The sequence below is a fragment of the Pongo abelii genome, chromosome 8, assembly GCF_028885655.2.
Source record: "Pongo abelii isolate AG06213 chromosome 8, NHGRI_mPonAbe1-v2.0_pri, whole genome shotgun sequence".
NCBI lineage: Eukaryota > Metazoa > Chordata > Mammalia > Primates > Hominidae > Pongo > Pongo abelii.
Genome location: NC_071993.2, coordinates 126,478,590 through 126,498,030, shown reverse-complemented (window position 1 = coordinate 126,498,030; position 19,441 = coordinate 126,478,590). Strand labels below are relative to the sequence as shown.

The following is a 19,441-nucleotide window of genomic DNA, read 5'->3' as shown; positions in this document are numbered from 1 at the left end:
CTTCTCCGCCCTGTGTGGAACCCCCAGAGGCTGGATGTGAGGGTGTTCCACACTGTTCCCCTCACCCCCCTTCCCTTGGTTCCTGTGTGTCCCTGCCCCACCCAGGCTTTCTCCTGGAAGCCTCTGCTGACCACCCCAGTCCACAGCAAGGAGTGCCCTCAACTCTAGCTTGGTGGGCTGCAACCCCCACCCCCATGCTCAGACCCCTGTCCCTTCAGCCTGTTTGCTGTTCTGGGGACAGACTGGGGCCAGGCCAAGGGAGGGGACCCACCAGCTTAAGGGTGGCATCTGGCCACCAGGAGCTCACCATCTTGCAGATGGACGTGGCCTCCTCGGAGAACTTGTGGGAGTACACCTCCTCCGTCTCCAGGACCCGGCGGTCCACCTCCTCCCGCTTCACCTTCTCCTTGCGGCCGCGGAATGGCGACTGGCCCTCAATCATCTCATAGATGAGGCAGCCCAGGCCCCAGTAGTCGGGGCTCAGGCCGTACCTCTGGTTGTTCAGGACCTCTGGAGCTGGGGGCAGAGGAGAGGAGAGAGGAGTGAGGAGGAGGGAGACAGCTGGTGGCGCTGCTCACAGAAGGCCTGGAGTTTCATGGCTGGGACACCAGTTTCATGGCCGCCACCAACTCCTACCCCACCAACTGCTGTGAATACCACCTCCTCCAGGGAGCCTGCCCTGATGACTCTCCTCTGTGCCCCCGAAGGACTTTGACTGTAGCTTTAGAACTCTGACCACTGTGGATGGAGGTGTCCTGCACTCTTGATGTCCCCTCGCCTAGAACGTGAGCTACTTTATTCACTACTGTAACAAGTATGACACCTGGCACAGAACATGTGCTATCGGTATATTTATTTCCAATGAATAAAGGTGTTATCTACCCAAATTAAACATGATCTTAAATTTATCTGTAATTCAAACAATCTCTTGCTATGTCTTCTGTACCACTTTGATAAACTGAATTACAGATTTACCACAGAAATACAGAAAAGATAGTTCTGCAGCATCAGCACGTATGTCTGGAGGGAAATGCATCCACACACGTGCTGGTTTGCACACAAGAGCCTGGGCAGACAGATGCATGGAATACTCTGCAAAAGGAGACCCAGGCAAATACACACACAGGTAGGCAGATCTATCATCCACCCATCCATCATCCATCATCTGTCACACCCATCCATCCATCCATCCATCCACCCACCCGCCTGCCTCCCTATCAATCATCGATCAGCATTCACGTGGGCACACATACTCACATACACACAGACACACACCCCACAGGTTGCCACATGTCATGCAATCTGAAAAGGACCCTCTAACACCAGAGACAAGGCACACCTCCTGTGCAGCTGCTGTTGGTACCAGCCTGACTAGAGGGTGGAAGCGTGCCTGCTCCTCGGAGCTCTCTGGGGCCCCTGCCTCTCAGGGGAAGGAGGGTAGGTGTGTGAAATGCACAGGAGGAAGCCCAGGGCGTGCCCCCAATTGGACAGAGGATTCTAGGGCACAGGACTTAACTCTGGGTCTCTTCCCTGCAACCCCCAGGACGCTGGTCTCAGAGCAGACTAAGGACAGGCAGCAGGAGCCCAAGGCTGCTCTCTACTGGAATCATGCTTGGTGACACAGCAGCTGTGCGCGCCTCTCATTTGGGGGCTCTTGTGAATTACCTCCTTCCTCTCAAGGGCCTCTCCTCCCAGACCCCTGCTTCAATGTGGCCTCCCCTAGCAGCGCTGTATGCCAGGCCCCGACCCCTAAGAGTGGCTTGGCTTTGGACACAGGTGGGGCTGGGGGCCTGGGAGTGCAGAGAGCTCAGAGCAGTCATCACATCTGGGGCCCCTGTGCTCCCCCTCCCCCTGGCTAAGGCCGCCCCCCAGCAGCCCTGCAGAGACTGTGACTCTGTGTGATCAGCAGTGCATGAAGAGGCGAGAGGCTCTGCGGGCAGGCTCTGGGGGCTCGGCCGGCGGTGAGCAGGCGATGGGTCTCAAGGTGCGTTGACACAGGCAGCCCAGCACTCACCCATGTAGCCAACGGTGCCCACCCGGCCGCGGATCAGGTCTCCCTCGGGGATCTTCACAGCCAAGCCCAGGTCTGAGATCCTAATGTGGCCTGAGGGGGACAGCAGGGTCAGTGGGTCCCTGGGATAGCCGCATGGGCACCTAGACTTGCTGTGTGCCCTTGGGCAAGGCACACGAGCTCTCGGCATTCTCATCTGTCCGAGGACAACAGGGACCCCAATCTGCCATCTCAGGGTGACCACAAGAGCCTTGGGAGAGTGCAGGTGTGGGAGGACACAGGAAAATGCCCACTCTTCAGGAGTGAGACATAAAGATGCAATAGGACGCCTGGACCCAGCTGGACGTTGACCGACCTGCCTAGTCAAAGGCTGAATGGGCTTCCTGGAAGGCTGAGGTCAGAGAATCTTGGCTTGGTTCTGGGATTACTTCATGGGAAAAATGTGAGGTTCTTCTGGCATTCTGCAACAATTTGCTTAAGGGGAAAAAATTATAAAACAATTTGGGAAGCAGCTCCCCGGCCTGCCTTGTTGGTCTCTGGAGGTTGGTTGTTTTTCACTTTAGAGAAACGAGAAGGGAAAACGTCTGGTCTGACCTAGCAGAGCCTGGAGATGAATCCGAGCTCACAGCCCAGGACTGACCGACCCCCCAGAGCGGGAGATGCCGAGCTGAGCTCCACTTCGGTCTTTGTCCCTCCCACGGCCCACCAGGGCAGGGTCGCGGCCACAACTTACCCCGCAGGAAGGAACACGTCCCCTTCCCTTCCCTGCCTATGGACACCAGGGCCCCACCCCCACTCCTCCAGCCTAGATGTCAGCAAGGGCCAGTGTCGAGACCCTGCCAGGCTGGAGCCGCATAGACTCCCTAGCTCGGTGGGGGCTGACAGTGAGGATAGCAGAGGAGCAGCGTGGGCTTGGTTCTGAGACCAAAGGAGGCACCAGGCTCATCCAGAGAGGGGTGGCAGGCCTGGGCCCTCCGACTGCCCCTCCACAGGGCAGTATCCTATGCAGACCTCTCTTCAGGTCATCAGTGACCTGGTTTCTCCCCTCCCTCTGTTGGGGGCTGCCAGGGTCTGGGGCCTGCTGGGAGAAGACCCAGTTTCTGCCCTTGGCTCCCCACTGATGCTGCTGGGTGACTTTGGCAGGATGGCTCCCCTGAGGCTCAGTTTTGTCATTTGTTAAATGGGCACAGAGATGCTGTCTTGCCCCTCTCTGTGCAGGTGGGAAGATCTAGTCAGATCAAAGGTGTGGAAACCGGTGGGTCACGCCTGTAATCCCAGCACTTAGGGAGGCCAAGGAGGGCAGATCACTTGAGGTCAGGAGTCTGAGACCAGCCTGGTGAACATGGCAAAACCCCATTTCTGCTAAAGATACAAAAATTAGCCGGGCGTGGTGGCACGTGCCTGTAATCTCAGCTACTTGGGAGGCTGAGGCAGCAGAATCACTTGAACTTGGGAGGTGGAGGTTGCACTGAGTTGAGATTGCGCCACTGCACTCCAGCCTGGGCAACAAGAGTAAAACTACATCTCAAAAAAAAAAAAAAAATACAAAAACTAGCCAGGTGCGGTGGCAGCACCTGTAATCCCAGCTACTTGGGAGGCTAAGGCAGGAGAATCACTTGAACCTGGGAGGCAGAAGTTGCAGTAAGCCAAGATCATGCCATTGCACTCCAGCCTGAGCAAGTGAGACTCTGTCTCAAAAAAAAAAAAAAAAAAAAAAAAGAAGGTATAGGAACTATTTTCCAGGTGTGAGGCTAAACAGCTGTGGTTGTTCTTATTATTCAGCGTCCACAGCCAAGAGAAAATAATGATGGTAATGCGCAAACATAATGCCTAAGACATTTACAGCTGGCTAGACTGACAAGCAATTCCCTCTCAAGCTGTCATGCAGAAGCCTCTCCACCACCCTCTTCCCTCTGGGTGGGCAGGGCAGGGCAGGATGCTTTGTTTCCATTTCACAAACAAGATGAGAGGTGGAGAACCTGATGGAAGTTAAGTATTTGCCCAGCATCTCTGAAATTCTGGACTCCTTGTTCAGTGCGCTGCAGAGACCGTGCCCGGCCAGAAGTTATCTTAACACTTAGAGCCTTATGGTCAAAGGGAATTTCAAAAACTCTGAATTTCAAAGTCTCTCTGAACACTGCCTGTTCACCAAGCAGGAGCTCTGTCCATGCTCACAGCTTTCCCCCTTCCCCAGGTACCCAGCACTGAGCAGTGGGAGTGGGGCCCGTGGTCAGCCTCCCCAGCCCTCTCTGAGAATCCCTGGGAGGCCCTTTGCTTTCTCTGGGTTGCGATACTCGCCTCAGCTACTGAGTAGGAAAAGACTTACCATAATCATCTAACAGGATGTTTTCAGGTTTCAGATCTCTGAAAGGAAAAACAATAAGCATCAGAGTGTGGGCATTCTGGGCAGGTAGCACTGGCATCTAGGTCGACCCCTCGAGCTAATCAGGCCTGAGTGGCCACAGGGTGTTCCCTTCCCACCTCCTGGCTCAGGCTGTCTGGTTTGAGTCAAAATGATCTTCAGCTAATTTCTCTCCTTCCAGTAACTTAAAGCAACACTGCTGTTTTCCACAGGCATTTCCAGCCCTGGAGGGTGACTGGGAAAGTTAGGAAAAGGCCAATCATGGCCCCTGTTCACACATCAATGATTCCAGGGCTGAGGATACACCAAGGCTGAGAAGACCCTGCAGGTCTCAGGAAGCCCTGATGGCAGAACAGGGCCTGGAGTGAAGGGAGCTGCACAATTGGGAAGAGAGGATCAAAGGGGAGAAGATGGGGGCACAGGAAAAAGACCCCCTTTGGGATGCAGCCTGCAGGAGACTGGCACATCCCCCAGCACCAGCTACGCTACAGGCTGGGAGAAAGAACAGCCACGGGGCATGACATAGGTGTGGCTGCCTTATCCTGTCCCTAACATCTCTTCTCTTGATGACAGGATCTTGCTCACAAGTAAGGGAGCCTCTGCATTCCCAGGATGGGGGGAGAGCCAGCAGAGGAGCTGGTTTTATAGGAAAAGGTCTTCTCTATGGGTAAAAGAACAGCCAACAGGAGAGTGTGTGCAACTCAGTTAAGCCATGGGGCAAACAGTACACAGGATCTGGATAGATGCTCCAGTTCTCAACCACCCAGCTTTGTTTACTTAACTGATGGCAGCTGTCCTCATGCGGAGTGGTTAATGTACCCAAATCCAGCCAGTGAGCCTCATCAAATGATAATTGGTGTTTGTGTATCCTTATTTATCATAAAATACTTTTGTTGCTGTTGTTATTTAAACGACATTCTTTTGATGTGTTAACAATTCCAAATAAGGGCAGGAGCCATCATCTTAACAAGCCGGCTGCCACCAGGCTAGCATGGCAGCTCACTAGTGGGCACTGGCCAGAGCTGAGCCCAGAGAGAGGCTGTGGTGAGTGGTCACAGCCAGGGAGGAGGCACTGTGGTTCTCCTTCCCCCTGGAAGAAGAGGAGCTGGAACTTGGAGGGCTTCTTTTTTCTTTTTAAATAAAAGGCAATCAAGTAGAGAATTCTTTGTTCAACCCTTAGGGAAAATTTTGACTCTTTTCATTTGAATGAAAACAAAACAGAAACATAAATGGGGGGATGGTATGGGGGGAAGGGCATGTCATCAAGACCATTCTTTCTTGTTTTCAAAACCTTCTTGGTCCCAAGATGAGCTCCACTGCAAGGTCTTCAAACTGGGCTGCGTGTCGGGGTCTGCCAGGACCCAGCAGGGGGTTCCCTCCTGTCCGCAGTTTGAAGGGTTTGGATTTCTTTGCATCAGAATGCTCTGTCCTGGCATCTTTTGGGATCTCCCTCCCATCTGCCCTTTCTCAATAACTCTTCTCCCGTTACAGAAGAAAAGCAGCCTCCTCCCCTCCCGAGTATGACTGTTGCGACCCACTCCAGATGTCAAAACCCCCGGTTCCAAAGGACTGATTAGAAATGAGATCTACTACTAATTACAATGGCAACTCGACAAAGAAGTTATTTTATTTTATTTTAAGATGGAGTCTCACTCTGTTGCCCAGGTTGGAGTGCGGTGGTGATCTTGACTCACTACAACCTCCAGGTTAAAGCGATTCTTTAGCCTCAGCCTCCCAAGTATCCGGGACTACAGACGCGTGCCACCGCATCCGGCTACTTTTTGTATTTTTAGTAGAGACGGGGTTTCACCACGTTGGCCAGGCTGATCTCGAACCACTGATCTCAGGTGATCCGCCTGCCTCAGCCTCCCAAAGTGCTGGGATTACAGGTGTGAACCACTGCAACTGGCCAGAGAAGTTATTTTTAACACTTAGAGCCTTACAGTCAAGGGGAATTTCAAAAACCCTTGTATGTATCTGTATATTTGTTGCAGAGATGTACACTAATCAGTTAAAGACTTTCAGGCAAAAAATATATTATTAACATTCTGGGGGGATGGAGAGAGTGAAGGAAATGATAGAAAATTCTTCATCACTAAAGAGCTTTCTGTGCATTTTTTGGACAAATGCAGGTGGAAATCAATTTGCTACAGCAACTAGAGATTCCACTGGATCCCCTGAAGAGTGTAATGTAACTGTTCAATTTCAATATACCAAAAATTGCCACTATTTCAATACGATGGAATGTTTCAAATGTCTACTTAAAATGCAGCATCACAGAGATTTTTCAAAATTCTTTCAGAAGGACTGGGAGAAAAATCTGAAGGGTACTGCTCATTGTGAGTGGAATCTGGACCCCTGGCCCTACAAAGTCCAGGTCCCTGTGGGATTGAGGTGGGTGGGGAGAGGGGGTGAAGACCAGAGCAAGCTGAGGACAGCATGATGTGGGACCATAGGCCACTCTGATTCTGCTTGTGGGCAGTGACCCCACCCAAGTCTTCCCAGGACTGATCCCAGATAGCGGCCACCAGGCCCCCTCCGAGCTTCCCTGGGTGCTGGGATGGAGGCGACTGGAGGGAGCAGTGGTCACGGCCCATCCTTCTTGACTTGAAGGAGCAGTCAGTTTCAGGAACGTCATTTCACTTGCTTGGCTTCCCTAAACTTTGGAGGCTGAAGAATACTGGCCAGAGGGTGGCCCACCTTGCTTCCTCAGTGCCGGGGGCCCCAGGTTCCTGGAGTGGAAAGTCTGTCTAACTCTGCACCCTCCCCTGGTGCTGACCAGGGCTGATTCCCAGAGCGATGGCAACCACCTGCCCAAGGGTGTGGAGGGGGTGGCCCCACCCCCTCGGACTTAGACTTGGAAGGCCTTGGTGCCCTCCACTCACCGGTAGACAGTGTTCTCACGGTGGAGGTCTTCTAAGCCGCAGAGGATCTCTGCCGCGTAAAACAAGGCCCGCTCCTCCTCGAAGCCGGGGTTGCCCATGTTGTAGATGTGGAACTTCAGGTCACCCCCATTCATGATGGTCAGGACCAAGCAGAGTGCATCCTTGGTCTCGTAGGCATAGGCCAGGTTGACCTGGTAGCACAAGAACAGTGCCATGGGGAGGTTGTGACAATGGCCACTCACTTCCGCTTCCCTCCTCAGGATCCTGGGAGCTGGGGTGCGAGGGAACAGAGGAGCCTCACCCTGCTCCCCTGCACCCAGATGGCCTCTGCAGTGACCCTGCCTGCGGCCTCCTTGGCTGATAAGGGGCTCACACCAGCTCCTCCCTTTCAGTGGCTGCAGGTGAGAAGGCCAAGGCAGGTAGGGCGGGCTGGCACCCCGACCTCCCAGTGAATCCAACAGAATGGTGTCTGTGCTCCCCACACAGAAGCACATGTGTGTATCAGCTGGGGAAGACTGGATGGTGCCTTTTTGGCCAGTCAGAAAAGCAGGGCTCACCTGCCCTTTTGGCTATGGGAGCCATTATCACAGGGCTGAGTGAGGGTGAGCTGGAGGGGCAGTGGGGCTTCGGGAAGTGGAACACGGCCTGGTAAAGGCTTTCTCTTGCATGCAGGATGTGCCTAGTTGATATGGTTTGGCTCTGTGTCCCCACCCAAATCTCATCTTGAATTGTACTCCCATAATTCCCATGTGTTGTGGGAGGGACCAGTGGGATACAACTGACTCATGGAGGCAGTTTCTCCCGTACTGCTCTTGTGGTAGTGAATATATCTCACAGACCTGATGGTTTTATAAGGGGAAGCCCATTTCACTTAGTTCTCATTCTTCTCTTGCTACTGCCATGTAAGAAGTGCCTTTCACCTTCTGCCATGATTGTGGGGCCTCCCCAGCCACGTGGAACTTTAAGTCCATTAAACCTCTTTCTTTTGTAAATTGCCCAGTCTCAGGTATGTCTTTATCAGCAGTGTGAAAACGGACTAATAGAGTAAATTGGTACCAGAAGAGTGAGGCACTGCTGAAAAAAATACCCAAAAATGTAGACATGACTTTGGAACCGTTAACAGGTAGAGGCTGGAGGAGTTTGAAGGGCTCAGAAGATAGGAAAATGTGAGAAAGTTTGGAACTTCCTAGAGAATTGTTGAATGGCTTTGCCCAAAATGCTGAAAGTGATATAGATAATAAAGTCCAGGCTGAGGTGGTCTCAGATGGAAATGAGGAACTTGTTGGGAACTGGAGCAAAGGTGACTCTTGTTACATTTTAGCAAAGAAACTGCTGGCATTTTGCCCCTGCCCTAGAGATTTTTGAAACTTTGAACTTGAGAGAGATGATTTAGGGTATCTCATGGAAGAAATTTCTAAGCAACAAAGCACTCAAGGGGTGACATAGGTGCTGTTAAAGGCATTCGGTTTTATAAGGGAAGGAGAGCATAAAGGTTTGGAAAGTTTGCAGCCTGACAATGTAACAGAAAAGAAAATCCCATTTTCTGAGAAGAAATTCAGGCTGGCTGCCTAAATTTGCATAAGTAACAAGAAGCTGAATGTTAATCCCTAAGACCATGGGGAAAATGTCTACAGGGCATGTCAGAGGTCTTCACAGCAGCCCCTCCCATCACAGGCCCAGGGGCCTAGGAGGAAAAAGTAGTTTCACGGGCTGAGTCCAGGGTCCCCGTGCTGTGGGCAGCCGAGGGACTTGGTGCCCGGTGCCCTGAGTCCCAGCTGCTCCATCCGTGGCTGAAAGGGGCCAATGCAGTGCTTGAGCCATGGTGGAAGCCCCAAGCCTTGGCAGCTTCCATGTGGTGTTGAGCCTGCGAGTGCACAGAAGTCAAGAATTGAGGTTTGGGAACCTCCACCTAGATTTCAGAAGATGTGTGAAAACACCTGGATGCTCAGGTAGAAGTTTGCTGCAGGGGCAGGGCCCTCATGGAGACCCTCTGCTAGGGCAGTGCAGAAGGGAAATGTGGGGTCAGAGACCCCACATAGAGTCCCTACTGGGGCATTGCCTATTGGAGCTATCACAAGAGGGCCACTGTCCTCCAGACCCCAGAATGGTAGATCCACTGACCGCTTGCACTGTTTGCCTGGAAAACCTGCAGACACTCAATGCCAGCCTGTGAAAGCAGCCAGGAGGGAGACGGTACCCTGCAAAGCCACAGGGATGGAGCTGCCCAAGACCATGGGAACCCACCTCTTGGCATTGGCATGATCTGGATGTGAGACGTGGAGTCAAAGAGATCATTTTAGAGCTTTAAGATTTGACTGCCCTGCTGGATTTCGGACTTGCATGGGCCCTGTAGCCCCTTTGTTTTGGCCAATTTCACCCATTTGGAACAGCTGTATTTACCCAATGCCTGTACCCATATTGTATCTAGGAAGTAACTAACTTGCTTTTGATTTTACAGGCTCGTAGGCAAAAAGGACTTGCCTTGTCTCAGATGAGACTTTGGACTGTGTATGGACTTTTGAGTTAATGCTGAAATGAGTTAAGATTTTGGGGGACTGTTGGGAAGGCAAGATTGGTTTTGAAATGTGAGGTCATGAGATTTGGGAGGGGCTGGGGCAGAATGATATGGTTGGGCTATGTCCCCACCCAAATCTCATCTTGAATTGTACTCCCATAATTCCCATGTGTTGTGGGAGGGACCCGGTGGGAGATAATTGAATTGTGGGCAGTTTCTCCTATACTGTTCTCATAGTAGTGAATAAGTCTCACGAGATCTGATGGTTTTATAAGGGGAAACCCCTTTCACTTGGTTCTCATTCTTCTCTTGCCACCGCCATGTAAGAAGTGCCTTTCACATTCCACCATGATTGTGAGGCCTCCCCAGCCACATGGAACTATAAGTCCATCAAACCTCTTTCTTTTGTAAATTGCTCGGTCTCAGTTATGTCTTAATCAGCAGTGTGAAAATGGACTAATACACTGGTCCACCTGGCAAGGGGCCACCAAGAGAGGGGGGTCTAGTCCTCTGCTGGTGGAGTCCAGACACCCAAGGCTCTGTGAAGCAAGGCCATGGTGGGGCAGGAGGGGCAAATTACACTAGAAAGTAATCCTTCTCCACGTAGGGAGGTGGAACACATGAAACCCGGCCATCGTGGGCCAGGCAGGGAACCGGCTGTGCCATAAAACTGGTGCATCAACATCAGCTATTTTTGAGGAAAGAAGACAAAATGGCAGCCAAGGATGAGCAAGCTCATGGGGACTGTGCTTCTGCTGCAATGGCTGCAGCTGTCCCCTTTCTCCCATATCTGCCCAGGTGATCACCAAGAAAGGGCTCCAGGAGGTGACATCGTGGGAACTCCCTGCGGGGACCATGGATGGGGCACAGTTAAAGAAGGTGCAGCCATTGTAACTGAAGGCCCTTAAAGACGTGCCGCCCAGCTTTGTGAGTCACACGGTCCTCTTCCCTGAGCAGAACCTGCCAGCGCCATCCGCGGCCAGAGCCAGCACCGTCCCTTCAGAGACAAGGCTCCATAGGCAGCATCCAGGGGTCCCTGCTGAAGGGGCTGGCAGTGGGGAGGAAGGTTTTGGACTCAAGAAGGCCCGCGGCTGAAATGATGGCTGAAGTTAGCCTCATCCGCCTCATCTCCACATACCATGGCACTGCCCACACCTGCACCCCCGACAAAGCTGGCAGCTGGGGGTGGCCTGGGATGAGATCCCAAGATGCAAACTTCCATCCTCTGGGAGTGCCACTGGTCTGTAGTGTTTTTGTTTGTTTGTTTGTTTTGCTTTGTTTTTAACAAAGTCTCACTCTGTCACCCAGGCTGGAGTGCAGTGGCATGATCTCAGCTCACTGCAATCTCTGCCTCCCAGGTTCAAGTGATTCTCATGCCTCAGCCTCCCAAGTAGCTGGAATTATAGGCGCCCACTACCATGCCCAGGTAATTTTTGTATTTTTAGTAGAAATGGGGTTTTGCCATGTTGGCCAGGTTGGTCTTGAACTCCTGACCTCAAGTGATCTGTCTGCCTCGACCTCCCAAAGTGCTGGGATTACAGGCATGAGCCACCACGCCCGGCCCTGTAGTGGTTTAAAGATGGAAAACAATTTCCATCCATGGGGACTGACTATATGGATTATGCTTTATCTCTTCAGGAGAATGATGCCCAACTTTAAAAAGCGGTGTGACTAGAGGTCTGGATGGAGAAAAAGATCTACAATGTAAGGGAAAAACATTCCTCCATAAGAGGTACAGGAAGATCCCATTGGCTAAAAATAATAAAGCCTGTACATGAATAAAACATGTCGTGAGTGATTACTCAAAGAGGGAAGCTTTTCATTTTATTGTGTATCCTTCTGTGCTGTTTAAATTTTTACCTTGTGTATATATTATTTTTAATGTATGCATGTATTTATTTTTAGAGATGAGGTCTTGCTGTGTCACCCAGGCTGGGGTGCAGTGGCACGATCATAGCTCACTGCAGCCTCGAAGTCCAAGGTTCAAGCAATCCTCCTGCCTCAGCCTTCTGAGTAGCTGGGACTACAGGCATGTACCACTGCACCCAGCTTTATTTTCTATAACAGCATGTAGCAGAAGATACTAGAGCTGACCAATTATCTATGCACTTCACATTTCCCAGCCTCCCCTGAAACTAACTTGTCTCTGTGTTGACTGGTTCTGGCTGGCAGACTGTGGGTGAAATTGAGGAACATCTGCCCAGTAAAGGCAGTGGAAATTCTCTGTGTGGAACCCCTAGCACTCACTTTCAAGGCTCCAGACGGGGCAGCTGTTAGATGGAGGAGGGTGGCCCAATCTGACTGGACTCCAGATGAGTGACAGATGAACCTCTGCTGTATTCAGCTACTTAGGATTTGGGGCAAATGTGTTACTGCAGCAGGGCCCAGCCTAGACTGACTAACACAATGCACACAGACTTGATAGTGCCATTCCAGGATGCTGGCACTAAGGTCCCCACCATGATGGCACCAGCCTAAAGGGTCTGTGGAACCCACAGCTCCCAGGCTGGGCCCAGGTGAACTTACTTTGTCCACTGAGGAGTTTACAAAGTGGTCCAGGAGAACAGAGGCGTCAGTCTCACGCACAGCAGGGAGCCAGGCACTGGCCGGCTCTGGGGATGGGACAAAGCCAGCCACAGTCGACCACAAGGGGCCTTGTGATGGAGGAATGTCTTGCTGTCTTTCTGTAGCTCAGCCCTGCCATTGGCATTCCCCTTCCCCGGGGTGGGGACCTGCCGCATTAGAGGACCATGCCCTTCTGGAAGGAGGGAAGCCCCAGTCCACAGAAGGGCGAGCCGGTCACTGGGCCCAGATGCTCACTCACCACAAACTGACTGTTGACCTTCTCGAGGATCTGCTTCTCGTTGAGGGCCATGGACTCCCCTTTCCTCTTTTTGATCCTCTTCTTCTCCAAGCGCTTGCAGGCGTACATTTTACCCGTGGCCCGAACCTGGCAGGCACAGACCTGCAGTGCAAGAAAGAAACCAGGGTGGCAGGAGCACCGTGGAGGCCTGCCCCGACCTCCTCCAGGGCGGAGACCACAGGGCTCCCAGGTAGAGAATGGATGGGGTCAGAGCCGGCCCTGCCTGGCTTCCTGGGTGCTCCAGGCTCCCAGGACCCAGTGATGCCTGGCCTGGGACCCACGGCTGTCCTGGGCCCTTGCCCTCCCTCCTCCTCTCCTTCAAGGATTCCCAGCCCTGGAAGGGGCAGAATGAGCCACTCACACCAAGGCTTAGATAACTGACTGGGGCCCCAAGTACCGTTCCATTCTCAGGGCAACAGGATTTTCTCCTACCGGCTGCTGGTAGAGAAGTTTGTTTTGGGAGGCAGTGACAGGAGACCCTCAAGAACCCTGACTTCATAATCCAGATAAGCGGGAACCAAAGCATTTGGGCTTAAGTCTTATTTCTGCCCCATATTGTCTGTGTGCCCTTGGCTGGGTCACCTAACCATTCTGGCCCTCAGCTTTCCTCATCTCTAAAATGGGAATAACAAGGCTTGCCTCACGTGCTGGGAAGATCAGATAATGTACAACGAAATCTCGAATCTTGCATGACAGCATCATCCAGGCACTGAGCGGCCAAGGTTGCCCAGCCTCCTCACGCCCTCACATCTCCTCCCCACACATGACCAGGGCTGCCCATTTGTCCTCTGCAGGCTGGACCCTGCCTGAGGCTGGCGGGAGAGCCCCTCTGTCCCACCTGACTGGCTCCACACCCTCCTTCCACCTTAGACATACCTGATAGCCCCAAGGCCACTGACTCTCCCCCACCCTCACTGCCCCCGGGGCCCACATTGAGCCACTGGCGCCCCCGGGGGACCCCTGCACCAACCCTTTAGGTCGATCCAGAAGGGACAGGAGAGGTGACTTGAATATAAGAACTTTCAATTAAAAACGTGAATGTTCACTCACCTCCCCGAAGCCCCCTTTTCCTAGCACTCGATACTGCCTGAAAGTGTTTTTGGTCACCGGTTGCCTGGAAGAAAGAAGAATCCCACACTGGTCTCATGGTGCCAAGACTCAAAGTCCACAGGAAACAGCGGCACACTGAGAGCAGCTGGGGTGGGGTGTAATTCCAGGAGCCCCACAGCAGCTCCAGGGGCCCCCCAGGAATCATCGCTGGAGACTGGACCTTCGAGGACTTAGTCTGAAGCTGTGTGTTCAAATCCCAAGCCCCCCGGCCCCCAGCCCCCAGCCCCCTGCAAGCTGGGGGACGCACAGGCCTCGCTTGCTCAGAAGGCTTGAAAAACGTGAGCACAGAGGTTCTTGACCACACTTTCCAGGTGCTTCTCCTCTCTCTGCAAATCATGCGGTGAAACTCAGAAGGAAGCTGTGCCTTCTGTGCAGGAAGGGGTGGGGGCCAGGAGCCACAGAGGACCAGCATCCCACAAAGGACACGAAGGAGGTCACAGCCCTCCCTACACCTGTGCATCTCAGCCTGCACAGCAGGATGGCAGTGATTCCTGTCCTGGGCGTGGCCTATTCCTTCCTGTGGGCACTCCTGCTGCTGGCCCAGGAGATCCGGCCTCAGGAGGGGGCAGAGGCTGCTGGTCTTCAAATCGTGTCCTGGGGATCTTTACCACTGGTTCCCAACCTTTCCACCACTGAGGACCCTTTATTATATTTCCCACATAGATGAGGAACATGAGAAGATCCTGCCTGCCAAGATCGGATTGGAAGTAATGATCACCTTTCGTCTTCCAACTCCTCGTTTTAATGAGCCAAAGCCATTTATGACATTGAATCAGACAGAACTTCTGATCATGAGGCATGATGGCACTTTTTGGACTAAGCAAAGACATAGTCCTATCTAGTTGCCATAAAGGACATCACGGTGCAGAGGGCTTGTGGTTTGCATTGCTGGTCTGTTTGGCTACAAATAATCAGCTTAAAATGTGAAAATTGGCTCTTGGCTCTCCAGGACTAAACTCCTTCCCCTAAACTCCTCCAAAGTCCTGACCAGGGCAGGGGTTGGATCGAGGCAGAACTGGGCCAAAGAACTGGGTCAGCTGAGGATGACCAGGGAGCCTTCAGTCACCCAGCAGCTCTTGAACGAATGAGTCTTCCCTGGAAATCACATCTGTGGCACCACAGCCGCACTCTGAGGATGGCCCTGAAAAGCCAGGGTACTCTCTGGCACCCCATCTTGAATTTGCGTGCCATGGCTCACTTCTCCCTTCACCAGTGCTTCCTCAGGACGCAGGGCCCAAACCCCACCGAAGCACAGAGCTGCCGCTCTGCGGGTATCCCGCTCTTCTGCACAGGAGCGGCTGGACAGCCAAAGGGAAGAGCTGCCACACGCCTGCCTCGACCACGTGGCCCTGGGAAGCCTTCCCTATAGCTGCCCCCGGAAACCACATGAAGGCGGCCCGCCTAACAGTTTATGATGCATGCAGGAGAAACGGTTGGTTGGCATCTCCGCAGAACTCCTCTGCTGGGGGAAATGAGTGGAATGCAAACTCCCAGGAATTTCTTGGTTAACCTTGGGAGGAAAAAACCCCTTGACTATTTCAGCAGTACAGCACCAACCAGGCAGGATCTTGCGCAGGGTGCTATCCGATATGTAGGGCATTCCTAGGCCAGGGTCCTGCCCTACAGGCTCCAAAAACTTAATGCCTTCAAAAGGTGAACTCTTAACTTCTTTGCAATCAGGCCACAGAGTAAAAAGGACAATTTCTCCATTTCATGTGCTTGGTGCAGATAAGAAAAAGGAAAGCCAGTGACCACTGACAAAGGCTGCTATGGGAACTGGAGTGCTGGGTGGACCAAGGCCCAAGGACTTGGCAGGGGGCCTCTGGGTTCAGGTTCCAGCCTTGCCAGGCCCTTGCTGAGTGGCCCAAGGCTGCTCCAACTCCTCTGAGGAAAATGATCATGAGAAGGCCTTACATCCAGTGGAGGGCTCTTTGTAAACTGGTGATGTGTCATTATTTGAACCCCTAGGAATAAAGGGCATGCCCCCCTCTGGGGGTCTCTATAGTAACAATACCTACTGCTCCAAGCACACATGGGGGCTTCTATAATCCTCACACCAGCTCAGGGAGCGGGGATCATTATTGTCCTCATTCTGCAGATGAGAACGCTGAGGCTTCAAGAGGTGAAATGAGTTGCTCAAGGCCCTGGCTGGTAGTGGTGGGCTGGAGTTGGGGTCTAGGCAGCCCATGCTCTGTATCCTGACCCCACACTGCCACTCTGGGAAGGTGGGCACAGATTGGGGTTGTGTGTTGCATAGCCCAGGGCTCCAGAACGGGGCATGGGCATGGCGAACACAGCTCCACTAGACTGCCCTGTAATTGTCAGAATCGGGACTGACCCTCCAGCAAGAGTTGGCTGTGCCTCCCAGTATCAGACCTGGTGAAGTGGGGCTAATGGTAGTGACGCTGTTGATGGCAGTGATGCTGATGATGGCAGTGAGGCTGATGATGGCAGTGAGGCTGATGATGGCAGTGATGCTGATGGTGGCGATGATACTGATGATAGCAGTAATGCTGTTGATGGCAGTGGGATATTGATAACAGCAGTGATGCTGATGATGGCGGTGATACTGATGATAGCAGTGATGCTGATGATGGCAGTGATACTGATGATAGCAGTGATGCTGATGATGGCGGTGATGTTGATGACGGTGATGATGCTGATGATGGTGGTGATGCTGATGATGGTGATACTGAGGATGGCGGTGATACTGATGATGGCGGTGATGCTGCTGATGGCTGTGATGCTGATGATGGTGGTGATGCTGGTGATGGCGGTGATGCTGATGATGGCGGTGATGCTGATGATGGCGATGATGCTGATGATGGTGGTGATACTGATGATGGCGGTGATGCTGATGATGGCAGTGATGCTGTTGATGGCAGTGGGATATTGATAACAGCAGTGATACTGATGATAGCAGTGATGCTGATGATGGCGGTGATGCTGATGATGGTGGTGATGCTGCTGATGGCTGTGACGCTGATGATGGCAGTGACACGATGATGGCGGTGATGCTGTTGATGGTGGTGATGTTGATGGCAGTGATGTTGTTGATGGTGGTGGGATATTGATAACAGCAGTGATGCTGATGATGGTGGTGATGCTGCTGATGGCAGTGATGCTGTTGATGGCGGTGATACTGATGATGGTGGTGATGCTGATGATGGTGATGATGCTGATGATGGTGGTGATGTTGATAAAAGCGGTGATGCTGTTGATGGCGGTGATACTGATGATGGTGGTGATGCTGATTATGGCGGTGATGCTGTTGATGGCGGTGGGATATTGATAACAGCAGTGATGCTGATGATGGTGGTGATACTGATGATGGTGGTGATACTGATGATGGTGGTGATGCTGATGATGGCGGTGATGCTGTTGATGGCGGTGGGATATTGATAACAGCAGTGATGCTGATGATGGTGGTGATGGTGATGATGGTGGTGATGGATGCAACAACTGCATTCAGCAGTTCACTTCCTGTGGCCAAATGGCTGAGCTTTGCGGAACACCTGCCTTGTTCCAGCAGGTGTTGTGCTTATCTTATCTCCTCCTCAGCCCAAGCCCACAATGCAGGCACAATCATCCACATTTTACAAATAAGGACGCTGAGGTGTGGAGTCGTGAGGGACCCTTTCTGAGGCCCCTCCTTGGGAAGAGGCAGAGGTGGGACTCAGACACAGGCTGGGGGCTCTGGTGCCCTCAGTAGATGTCTAGGCCAATCCTTTGCCTCTCAAGCTCTCCTGGAGCCATGATGTGCCTGTGCAGCGTGGACAGCGGCCACTAAGGAGGCCATCTCTGGTCACGCTGTCATCCCCACCAGTCAGGTGGACAGAAACCACCCGTCCATGTCTGCAGAGCCAAGGGTTTTCTGCTGGGTTTCCGGAAGTAGGCAGGGAAAGGCTGTGAATGGGGCTTGGAGGGGCTCCTGGCCTGCAGCTTCCTGAGTGTCTACGGGGGACGCAGCCAGCTGTGGGGCTGGCAGGCAGCAGTGGATGGCTCCTTTCTCACCGGATGCCCCCAGATGGCTGTGCATGCCAGGCCTCTGGGGACAGGGACTCTGGGCTGTGGGAGGGGAGGCTCCCATCCTCGTCTACCAGCTCAGCCTGGCATGGATTTTACACAGGTATCGCTCTGCTCTGCAAATCCTGGGCCAGTGAAGGTGGCAAAGCACTGCGCTGGTGGCTCAGGGCCGAGGCCTCATCGGCAGCACTGCTGGCTTGCTGGGAAGCTAAGTCAGGTCCTATGTTCTGCTTCCTCATCTGTCACAGGGGGACACATCTGCCCAAGTCACAGCCACGCATGGGCGAGTACTTTGAAGAGAATAAGACAGCAAGCACACAGGATAAAACACTTGGTCTCCCCCATTATTAGAGAGACAAGAAAATAAGCAACGAGGAAGCGCGCTGCTCACTCACGGGGTAGGAAAAGATGAGAACAGCGTTGATGAAGCTGAGGAGCAGGCACTCGGGCACTGTGGCACTGGAGGTCAGCGGCAGCTGTTTTGGACGGCAGCTTAACAGCACTCACGGTTTAAAATCAGGTGCCTTCTGACCCAGAAACTCCTCTGCTAGGAATTTCTCTGGATGTACTTGCAGAAGTACTTAAAGATTTATGTACAAAGCTATTTATTATTTAGGGAGGGCTGCACACAAAAATGGAGAACCACCTCAATATCCATCAACAGGGCACTGGATTAAATCAAGGATGTGCAACTACTCTAAGGAATATGGCAGCTCTTTATTTGCTGACAGAGAAAGAATTCCCAAAGACAGTGAAGCAAAAAAAGTAAGAACAAGCTGCTGTTTACGTTTGCATGAATGTGTGTTTGTGTGTGTGTGTGTGTGTGTGTGTGTGCGTGCTTGAATAAGCATACAGCATTTCTAGAATACACAACTTAATTAACAGGGGGAGTCGGGTTAATTTTGTTTTAACCATGAGCCCACGGGAGGTAACTGATTTTTATATGAATTCTCAGATGAAAAATGTGTACCCTCTGCCTCCCTGATCTGTGTGGGGTGTGGTGGACTCACCTTTCCAACCACTTCCACTGGAGAAAGCGGTCAAAATACATGCTGTCCAGATATTCGTGGAATGGTTCTCCCCTCAGGTACTCGTGGACAGACCTAGCGCAGATGGAACAAGAGGATGAACATTTTATAATCCCGATCTTCAAGCACGGGGGAAAAGCTGTAGCCAGCTTTGGAAATGCAAGCAAACAGGGCCTCTCAACCCATGCAGATGCAGCACATCTGGCCAGAGGTCCTGCCATTCTACTGAGGGTTGTATGAAATTGGTTGGTCCTGCCAACACTTGTTGGGTACCTGCCACGTGTTGGGCACTGTTCTACGCCCTGGGATATAGCTGGGAGCAAGGGGTTGACACTGTATGTGGGACACAAACAGTGAATAGCAAACATGAAATAAACGATCCCAGAGGTATGTCATCATGAATGAGTTCGGGGGGACTGGAAGGGTAGAGGGGTCTCTCTGAAGAAGTGACCTTAAACTGAGAACAGATGAAGACTTAATGAGGGGCTGGGAATCAGGGGTGGTGGTTGGTTGGGGGAAGGGTGGGGCCACAGCCCCTCAGAACCACAGCTCTGGATCTGGTCTTGGACTAGCAAAGCCACTGGGAGTTTTTTATGCATGCATTGGAATTTACCGGTCACCTGCTGTAGGCCAGATGCCAG

The 19,441-nt window shown here is 52.4% G+C and overlaps 1 protein-coding gene across 8 annotated transcripts in view; it reads right to left on the bottom strand.

Annotated features, from left to right (window-relative positions):
* The window catches only part of GRK5 (G protein-coupled receptor kinase 5), a 251,111-nt gene that overhangs the window by 11,380 nt on the left and 220,290 nt on the right, over window positions 1-19,441 (bottom strand). For all 8 annotated transcript variants that reach the window (XM_024252945.3, XM_063727015.1, XM_054521377.2 and 5 more), the window contains 7 exon segments: window positions 18,783-18,875; window positions 13,687-13,750; window positions 12,598-12,738; window positions 7,259-7,449; window positions 4,338-4,375; window positions 2,015-2,104; window positions 308-516 (listed from right to left, as the gene is read on the bottom strand). In XM_024252945.3, coding sequence (XP_024108713.1) covers window positions 308-516; window positions 2,015-2,104; window positions 4,338-4,375; window positions 7,259-7,449; window positions 12,598-12,738; window positions 13,687-13,750; window positions 18,783-18,875 — 826 coding nt within the window.